At 39.5% G+C, this 10,226-nt stretch overlaps 1 protein-coding gene across 1 annotated transcript in view; it reads left to right on the top strand.

Annotated features, from left to right (window-relative positions):
• The window catches only part of LOC107693951 (mediator of RNA polymerase II transcription subunit 13-like), an 89,066-nt gene that overhangs the window by 42,738 nt on the left and 36,102 nt on the right, over positions 1-10,226 (top strand). The window contains exon 3 of the mRNA XM_016493526.1: positions 1,266-1,434. Coding sequence (XP_016349012.1) covers positions 1,266-1,434 — 169 coding nt within the window. The remainder of the gene's footprint in view (positions 1-1,265; positions 1,435-10,226) is intronic.

The raw sequence follows: 10,226 nt of genomic DNA, 5'->3' as shown, positions 1-10,226 counted from the left end.
TCCAAAAGCTCTCACATTTCATCAAAAATATCTTAATTTGTGTTCCAAAGATGGAACGGTGGCAGATTTTTGGACCAACTACCGCCGGTGGTGTGGTGTTGATAGGCTATATATATATATAATTAATATTATTATAAATTCTACATTTATTTAAATGGGGGAAAAAACTTCACTGGTATCGGATCGGTATCGGCCAATACTGAACCAAATCAGAAATCAGGCTCAATCATCTATTAACAAAAAAGCGTGTTTATTTTAGCACTTCCGTCAGTGAACACGCAGCCTGCAAAACACTGAAATTAATATCAAAGAAATAATACAATTAAACAAGAAAGTAGCCTAAATGAGAACGTTAAATACACCCCATCTACCGGACGCGAGCTGCGCGACACGACAAAATACTATAGAACTCATTATAATCAGTGATGCTACACTGGATGCGGCGCGGCGCGACATGACAAATCCCCAATAGTAAACTGCCTCGTCCTGTTTATGAGGTACTGACACAAAGTTCAAATGTCCTTTGTAGACACTAGACAGACTCAAACTGTTGCAACGCGGCGGTGTCGTGTCCGGTGTAGACACGGTTGACTGTTCCGCCGCCAAGCAAGCGGGCGCATTAACTCCTCGTCTGCACGCGCTCTCTTTGAAATAGGAATCGTTGCCACATTTCTTGTTAACATCTTCCATTTATCGCTGTCTCGTTTGTATTTGGCCAGTTTGGAGAAAGCCTCACCAAACCTGACCAGCCAGGTATTTGCGATCACAGGAACTTGAAGACACTCGCGGATGGGTGACATGAATGGAGATGGCTCCAGATCGGCGATGTAGTATTTGGTTTCCCAACAAGGTCCATCGCCCAACACAAAATTAATTTTCTGAATGCAGAATAAACTGTATTTTCATGCGCTCAAACCTGCGAATCTAAAGGAAAGGAACCCCGTGGTATGCGTTTTGAGGTAATTTGTGAATTAGGCTACCATAGACTTATAGTCTAAATAAAATTCGTATTATGTTTGTTATAGAGTGCATGACGTCACGTGCACTATTGCCAGTGGCAGTACAGTGACGTGGTTGTCACGGCGACCGTCACAGCCCTATTTGTCTGTATTCTGGTGAGGTACAATTAATACATTTGTTGTTTTTTGTGTGTGTGTTCTGTCACTCACTTCTGCAAATTGCATTCCTGTACGAACGGCAGATCAGCTGTTTATAGACAGCAACAGGTTGGTGACCGGGTCTCTGTTTGTTTGTTCTCTCCACAGGCGAGGATGACGGCGTGTGGGAGAGCAGTCTGTCCTACGAATGTCGAACTCTTCTCTTCAAGGCCATTCACAACCTGCTGGAGCGCTGTCTGATGAACCGTAGTTTCGTGCGCATTGGAAAATGGTTTGTCAAACCCTACGAAAAGGACGAGAAGCCCATTAACAAGAGGTAAGACTACCATTTAATTCAGATGTTCTTTCATTTACTCACATTATCTTAAATGGATTTTATGTTATCTGTAAGGATAAGGATTAATTTGATCACAGCTTTAATGGAGCTTGCAATTTTTGCATCCTCCACTAAGGTACTTGCATTAGAGTAAAGCTTGTTTATGAAGCTCAGGTTTCTATACAGAGTAAGATCTAGACCAGGTGGCCTCAAATCAACCACACTTCCTTCACAGTTTGACACCAAAACGTGAATATCATTGCTGTCAAAGCATATTTACATACTATCTCAGTGGGGATTTGAATACAGACCTGGTTGCTTATCTAGAGATTGACTACTTGCGCTGCGGTGCAATAATAATGTAAAAAAAATGTAGGGCTATGTATCGGCAAGAATCTGGTGATACGATACACATCACGATGCAGGGGTTGCGATACGATATGTTGCGATACATTGCGATTCTGTAAGCAAGGCGATATATTGGGATATTTCTTATATTAGGAATAGGATAATTTTAGGAAAGCTGTCATTAAGAACACTTCAAAATATGCACAAAAGTTATTTAACCAGAACACAGTGGGATCTGCATTTGCATTAATTAGTCCCTGTAACATTCAATGTCATTGAACCACTTTTTGTGCAGTATGAGTAAAAGGGGGAAAGTAAAGTGCTTGCAGGATTCTTTAGTTAAATTAAATATATAAAATGTAAGCTGTTATAAACAGACCATATATATTTTTAGACCCTGCTTTAAAGGTTCACCGTTTTAAGTTAAAAATTGTTACATACAATGTCATAACATTTTGATCTGAACAAAATAATTACATCTGTTCAATATCAATGAAAAACAAAGTGTTTGCAGGAAGAACATGAAGAAGAACATGAGCACACGTGAACACACACACACACACACACATATAAAATGTAAGCTGTTATAAACAGACCATATATATTTTTAGACCCTGCTTTAAAGGTTCACCGTTTTAAGTTAAAAATTGTTACATACAATGTCATAACATTTTGATCTGAACAAAATAATTACATCTGTTCAATATCAATGAAAAACAAAGTGTTTGCAGGAAGAACATGAAGAAGAACATGAGCACACGTGAACACACATACACGCACACACACACACACACACGTGCGTGTAGAGTGTCAGTGTGTGAATGCGGTGGAGAAAATTAAATGCAAATTCACTCCAAAAGTAAAAGTGCGCTTCATGACTTACATCATATCAAAGTCTAGTTATGAACGTCAAGGATAAAAGGTTTGTAGCTGTTTTAGTCATTTAAAACATCCTCAATTATCTAATTATGTGCGGCTTGGACGCGGCGTCCGTCAAAAATAGACTAGGCGCCCATCTTTAGCGAAGCAGCGCGGAGAGACGCTTCTGAAATGTGCCGCAGCACGGCTGCTATGAACACAAGCATTGACTAGAGTGGCCACGTTCAGCTCCGGTGGCCGTGGAGCCATAATGTGCCGCAGACGTGCATGTTCTTCGAATATTTGATGCTGGCATTGCACATTTTACACACCGCATGACTTTTGTCGGGATATAAACTCAAAACGAAACAACTGCCATGAATCTTGTATGATTTTTAAAAAAATATATAATATAAATATCGATATTGCGTTTTTGAGAATCGATACAGTATCGCCAAACAAAATATCGTGATATTCAAGTGTATCTATGTTTTCTAACACCCTTATTTAAATGCCGTTCTCAGGCTGCAATACGCTCTTGTGTGTTTATGTACATTAGCTTCTTGCAGGCGTGCAAGTGCTCTGTCTCCAGCGCTGGATTTCTGCCTGTCAGCATCTGTGGTCTTTGATAAGAAACTGAGACGATGTGTGTAGAGGTGGGGAAAAAAAGAGCAGCTTGGCTTTTCTCTGCCCTCTGCCACAGTTCTCTCCTCACAGAGTCATTTATTTGCGCTCTTCTCTTATCTTGCTCAAGGTCATTTATACACTCTATTAGCACAGCCAGACAGCTTTCAAGTTGGTTCAGAATTAATTTTTTTTCTTTTTGTCGTGCTACAAATCACAGTAAAGGTTGAACATCTTCTAATGCAAAGCAAGATATGTATTTGAGGCCTTGTTTAATACTGAAATTAATGTTTTAATCCTAGAGTCTTTGAATTTGAAGGATCAGAGGCTGTTTGTTAAACATGGTTAAAACACATTCCTTTGAGGTCTGTTAACAAGGCTCTAACTGTGAGTCTGTGTGTTTTATAGCTCTGTCTGTCTGCAAATCACTGCGAAGTGACACAAAAAAGGAACACCAGTGTTTCCTCCTTCAGCTCACCCTCTGTCACTCAAACACAGGCACTTTCCTTTCCTCCCTCTTTCTATTAGTAGTTTCCTTTAGTGTTGTGTGTTGAAGATTCAGCAGTCATAGAGATTCAGTTTTTCAAATTTTGTAATATACTTTTTTTTTTTTGCCACAAGCATTTGAAACCAAATGACGGCCATGAGTCAACATGTGCTAACCACGGCATACAGACTCATTAATTATTAATTGCATACTTCCATATTTACTACATACTTTCAACACTTTGTCCCTTCTATTGTAAACTGATAAAACGTATAGACTCCTTCTTACATTATCATTCAAATGTTTGGGGTCTGTAATGTTTTAAAAAAATGTCCTATGCTTGCCAAGGTTGCATTTATTTATTCAAAAATACAGTGAAAACAATAATATTGTGAAATATTACAATTGGTATGTTGTTTTATTTTAATGTTTTAAAATTGTATTTATTCCTGTGATGGCAAAGCTGAATTTTCAGCAAACATTAGTCCAGTCTTCAGTCTCACATGATCCTTCAGAAATCACTCTTAATATGCTGATTTGGAGCTCAAAAACATTTCTTATTACTCTCAATGTTAAATATAGTTGTGCTGCAGCAATATGTTTTTGGAAATGACAGTGTTATATATGTATATATATACGATATAATAGAAATGAAAGTAATGAGTAAACAAAAACATACTGACCACAAACGTTTGAACGATAGTGTACATTTAGGCATGACCCTTAATGTCAAAGCACCACATGTTCTCGTGTCGAGAGTTTCTGCAGATTCCAACCACTGATCTGTGGTCAGCTTTAATTCATAACACCTAGTGTCTCATATTAGAAAAATCTGAATCCTCATTTTCTCATTAAGAGACCGACTGTGTGGTAAAACATCTTAATGTGTGTAAGTGGTCGTTTTGTATGAGTTTTCTCTCCCTACATCCCTATGACAAGATAATATGAACTGAAGGGATCTGATTCTCAATCGGTGCTCACTGAGCCTTTTAAATAACAGACTCAGAGGCGGAGGAGCGGAGAACACGGTGTAGTAATGGGCTGTATGGTGATTAGCATTTCTGCCTGCTACACTGATTCCCAAAGCCTGCTTGCGTTTCTCTTAGTGCCAAATCCCTCAGTGATGGTGTTCAAGTCTTAAGCGTGTGTGGTTTTTTTCCACCAAGGAGGTGTTTCATTTTGTCCCCGAAGAGCCACCGTAGCAGAACACACGTGTCCCTTAGTGGATATCACCTGTCACAAATATGTCAGTGGGTTCCTGCGTGCCATAGAAACTCAAAACACCTCTGATTCCTCACAGGACTCCATTCATAAACTGGCAGGGCCATCTTAACGGAGCGGCTACAACTTATCCTTTTTGAAACTAGATATTATAATCTTGTGATGCCTACATTAATTTGTAGCATTTTGTTTTGTTAAAGTTCAAAAGTTAGGGGAAAAAAGTAATACTTGTATTTAGCAAGGGCACATTAAAATGATTAAAAGTGATGGTAAAGAGACAATTAAAAAATTATTATAATTAAGTTATTATAAGTTGTAATATTTCAGTGTTATTGATTTTACTGTATTTTTGATTAAATAAATGCAAGCTTAATGAGCAAAAGAGATGACTTTCAATATTTGTAAAACATCTTACCGACCCCAAACTTTTAAAGTGGTGTAAATGTTTTATGATTGTTGTTTTTATGTTGTCTTTAACCTCTGTGGACTGTTTAGATTAGGAAGGTGTGTTTAAGGAATGGAGCCATACTCGCAGTGCAGACATACACTCTTGTGTTCTCTTTTGAGGGATTACCTTAGTTAAACCTGTTAGACTTCAGGTCTGTGTTGTCCCCACCTTTGCTTGTCCTGACGCCCGCCCTCTAGATCCTTCCGCACGGAAAACACAGACAGCCTCTGCAGCGCCGCTGGCTTCCTCTCCCTCTCTCTCTTTCTTTCCCTGCAGGTTTTTTAAGAATTTCAGCTCGTGAATAGACCCAAACCCTTCCTGTTCTGTTCTGCGCTGTGTTGTCTTGCGTATGAGCACACAGTGTCTTGTGGTTTCGCTATAATTAGAGGATCTGTGGGGAAGGGAGCTCGGAAGCCAGAGCTTTTGTTGTATTAGATTTTTACATTTATTTTGAAATGGTTAGCACACTCCAGCCATGTGTAGATCTGTGTAGTTTATGTGTGTGTTTGTTGTAACTATGCTCAGTCACTAGGCGGTTCTCTCATTGGCTGGCTGTACTGTCACACGGCGCTGCTCTGTAACCAAACCCCAATGTGTTTTAGCTGCTTACATCATCCTTCATACAGGTCAGAGCTGTGATCGTGTGCTCTCTCTCTCTCTCTCTCTCTCTCTCTCATGGTGGGTGTGAGCAGCAGATCTGTTACCATGGCTAATCCACAGATCCAGTGTGTTCTTTTATGGGCAGTGTTCACGGGGGAGCTGGGCGATGTGTGAGCCAGTGCAGAACATGATGCATCCCTTGCACGTCACTGCACATTACTCAACAATTATTGTGGTGTAGTGTCGCAGTCATACTGTAAAGGGTATTTAAGATGCATCTGTGATTTTTCTGTTTGTTTAGTAGGGCGGTGGAGGAGACAGACTGCAGCTGCAGCGCTGAATATAGCCATCAGGATACCTGCCTGCGTGAAACCGCACACATTTCTGCACATCTGTACACACCCACAGAAATCTCACGTAATAAAATCATGCTCTTGCGTAGGCACAAAATCATTTGCATGGGGAAATGCACGCACGGTTTCCCTTGACATGCACACCTATGACAAAACTACAAGCTAGGATGCTTTTATAGGGGTTTGCACACAACTGTCACAAACGCATTCACACACCAGCAGATACAACAACTTTTCAGCGACTGGATTCTGCAGAGAACGAAGTGGCATGTGATCTGCTGTGTTTATCTATTATGAATGAACTTGCTGTAGCTATACTGCTAAAAGGATGAATTTGTCCACACCAGCTTTCTTTGTCTCGGTCACAACCAGGCCCATCTTTGCTCTCACGTGACGTCTATAATTTGCAAAGTTCTAAAAATCCAATCTCTCAATAAATGCATGTTCATTAGTGATGCACTAAAATGAAGATTCTGGATGCACGTGGCTGAAAGCTGAAACTGAAACCAAAAATACATTTTATATGAGAATCAATTAATTAATCAAATGTATTTAATAATCAACACTCAAATAAAAAAATGTTGTACAAACATTTAAATTGAACATAATGCAATTTTTATGTCAGCTTTTTAACATTAGAATTTTGTTTCTACTCCAATTTGTTTAAATGTAAACATTTAAATGGTGGCTGTAATTTTGTTTTCATGAAGTACATGAAGTAATGAAGACAAACTGGTTTTAATATAGTGCATATATTTAGTGTTTTTGGTCACACTTTATTTTAATGTCCAATTCTTGCCATTTACCACCAACTATGACTTTCTCCTCAAACTCCTAATTTGCTGCTTATTAATATTTAGTAAGGTAGTTGTTAAATTTAGGGATTGGGTAGGATTAGGGATGTAGAATATGGTCATGCAGAATATGTGCTTTATACGCACTAATAAACGGCCAATATGTTAATAATATACATGCTAAAAAGCAACTAGTTAATAATGAGAATTGGTCCCTATACTGAAGTGTTACCATTTTTTTCTTGTAGTTTTCTAGACTGTTATGTGGACTACCTGTCACCAGATAGTTGTTAATTTTTATGAAAAATTACAAACTCAAATTAAATAAATATGCATGGATGAATCATTCACAATAACATTTAGCATTTAGAAAATAGGGTGAATTTTCAATTCATGCTATCATACCAGTCAGAGTTTGGTGCTTTGTTTCACAAATTTTACTATGTTTAAATACTTTAAATGTAATAAAACGGGGCCTTTTCTGTGTCATTGCAATTTGGATGGGAAACAAACAGTAGATCGTGTGTGTGTGTGTGTGTGTGTGTGTGTGTGTGTGCAGAATTGATTAATGCTGAAACTTCAAAGGCATGTCCAGATTATATAATTATTGTCTGATAACCATTTTTCTACCCATCAATCCTGGACAGGTTCAGATAAACTCACGCTATAGTAAATCTGGGCTGGTGTAAATCTACCTCCTCTCCGCTGCTTTCTGAGCTCAGTTCCACAAGACTGATGTGAGATTCCTGACATTCCAGAACTCCTACTCTCTCACTTCCAATTCCTGTTCTCCACTCTCTCACTCACTCACACACACACACACACACACACACAGGTTTGTTTTTGTGAAAAGTGGAGACATCCCATAGGCGTAATGGTTTTTATACTGTACAGAGCGTATATTCTATTGCCCTACACCAACCCTACCCCTAAACCTACCCCTTACAGGAAACTTTGTGCTATTTCAGATTTTCAATACACTCCATTCTGTGTGATTTATAAGCATTTTTAAAAGTGGGGACATGGGGTAATGTCCTGAAAAGTCACCTTCTCCTTGTAATACCTATGTCATACCTTTGTCATTATACAAATGTATGTCCTCATTTGTCACAAAAACGCGCACACACACACACACTTACACACTGGTTATAGATATTGGTCAATGCTAAAGTGTCAACTCCCTTTTTCCAATTGTATCAGTTTCTCTCGCCTTTTTATTCTCTTCGGTTTCGTCTCCTCCTCAGATGTTCCCTACACTACGGCCTTGGCTGAAGCTCCTATCTTTGCTCTAAGGGAGTGTGTGTGTGCGTGCAGAGTGTCCGTTGTGGATAGATTTACAATCCGTGGAGATGTTACAGGGTCTCCGGTCTGGCACCTCCCCTTATTTTCAAAATGCATGTTGATTAAAATAGTCCTTTTTCCTTCAGGTTGAAAATTTATGGGCAGTGCATTGAGAAAGTCAGGGTGGAATAGCCTGCTTTAGAGGGGTGTGTTGGCTCAAGGAGCATTATAGAGTAAATCTACATCAGCTTGGATGCAAAAGTCCAAAAAGAAAGAAAAATCAGTCTAGCTGTCAGATTTTTGTGGCTCAGAAATTACAGCGTTAAAAGCCAAATACAGTATTAGGGAGTGTTGGTATTGATTGATTGTTTTGTTTATTCGTTTTAAAAACAAATTTCGCATTAAAGTGTTCTTCAAAACCCATCTGTATGCGGCTGTTGTGATAATCTTTGTAAAGATTGAGAGTCTCCGAGGTATGCAGCCAATCAAGTCCTCTTTTAGTTCAAACGTTGGCTTTGTATTTAGTGAAAGCCTGTTACACAAGATCAATAAACATTTAATTAGCATAAGTGACTGTTGACTAACAAACGTTTTGTTTGAGAAAAGTCTCGCCGGGTTTGTTCAGCTGTTATGATGAGGCAAACAGCTAAAGCACGCAGAATACGAGCTCTAGTCATCGAGTCTAGAGGCTTTTTAAGTTCTCTTATTGACTCTAAGCGCTTGGTTTAAAGGCCACACTTTATGAATGAGTGAGAGGATGTCCTCTTCTGTGTGTATAAAGGCTTTGTTTGGAGGATCTTTGATGGATGCAGTAGACCGTGTATGTTTGTGTGTGTTAACTGCCATTGCTCTGTGGTCGACTGCTTTAATCTAAAGGTATTTCAGAGAGTCTCAGTTCTCTATTTGTGGTAAACACGCTGCTGTTAGTAATGCACTTCAGTACTGTGGCTGACGTCTTCCAGGGCTTTGGTTTGGAGAGAGGGTGTGTAACGGCATGTTCTACAGTTGATCACCTGATCTTGCTACTGCTATTGGTCAGGTGATGGAAGACAGACAGTTTGTCATGCGGTTTAGAGACACATGTGGTGTGTTAAAGGGGTAGTTCGCTCAAAACTAAAAATGACATATGAAGAATAAATGACAGAATTTCTGATGTTTGTCCTGACTGTTACCACATCATTTCTCGTTTAACATGAACAAACTGGTGATTTTTAGTGTTTAGGGGGGGGGGGTTGGTCAGTGATGCACACTGATTTCTCTCTCTGCCGCTGAATAGAGAACTTCAGGAGCATGCTGTTATTGAGCTCAGTGTGTGTGTGTAGACCATGTGATCAAATGTGATGGTGCAGCAGTATTTAGCTTGCCCAGAGAGCCTCCTTTTGTGTGCGTTGTTGTTGAGAAAGTTTAAGACCGGTGTGTGACTGAAATAACGAAGCAATGGCGTCAGACCGCAGTTGCGATACTATCTCTACAGGGGGCAGCCTGCTGTAAAACATTAGGCTATCCCTAGCAAAGTCCGAGAGCTGTAGAAATGCAAGGGGTCAGTGTGGCGTTTACTCGGTTTAGATGTGACGTAGTTGCAAATCAGTGTCTGTCTTTGTGGGTTAGTGGCTGAACCTCTTCTATGGTTCTCTCACTCTCTAAATGCAGATGTTTGGCTAGTGTCCATACTGATGGCATGCTGCCTATACTTTGTTTTTGGAGAGACTTTCTTTGGGTTTATGACCGTCATTATAAAGCAGTTGGAGCAAATGACACTGTACAAAGCAAGTCTTTGT

The sequence above is a fragment of the Sinocyclocheilus anshuiensis genome, unplaced genomic scaffold, assembly GCF_001515605.1.
Source record: "Sinocyclocheilus anshuiensis isolate Anshui unplaced genomic scaffold, SAMN03320099.WGS_v1.1 scaffold694, whole genome shotgun sequence".
NCBI lineage: Eukaryota > Metazoa > Chordata > Actinopteri > Cypriniformes > Cyprinidae > Sinocyclocheilus > Sinocyclocheilus anshuiensis.
This window is presented reverse-complemented; position numbering and strand designations above follow the sequence as displayed.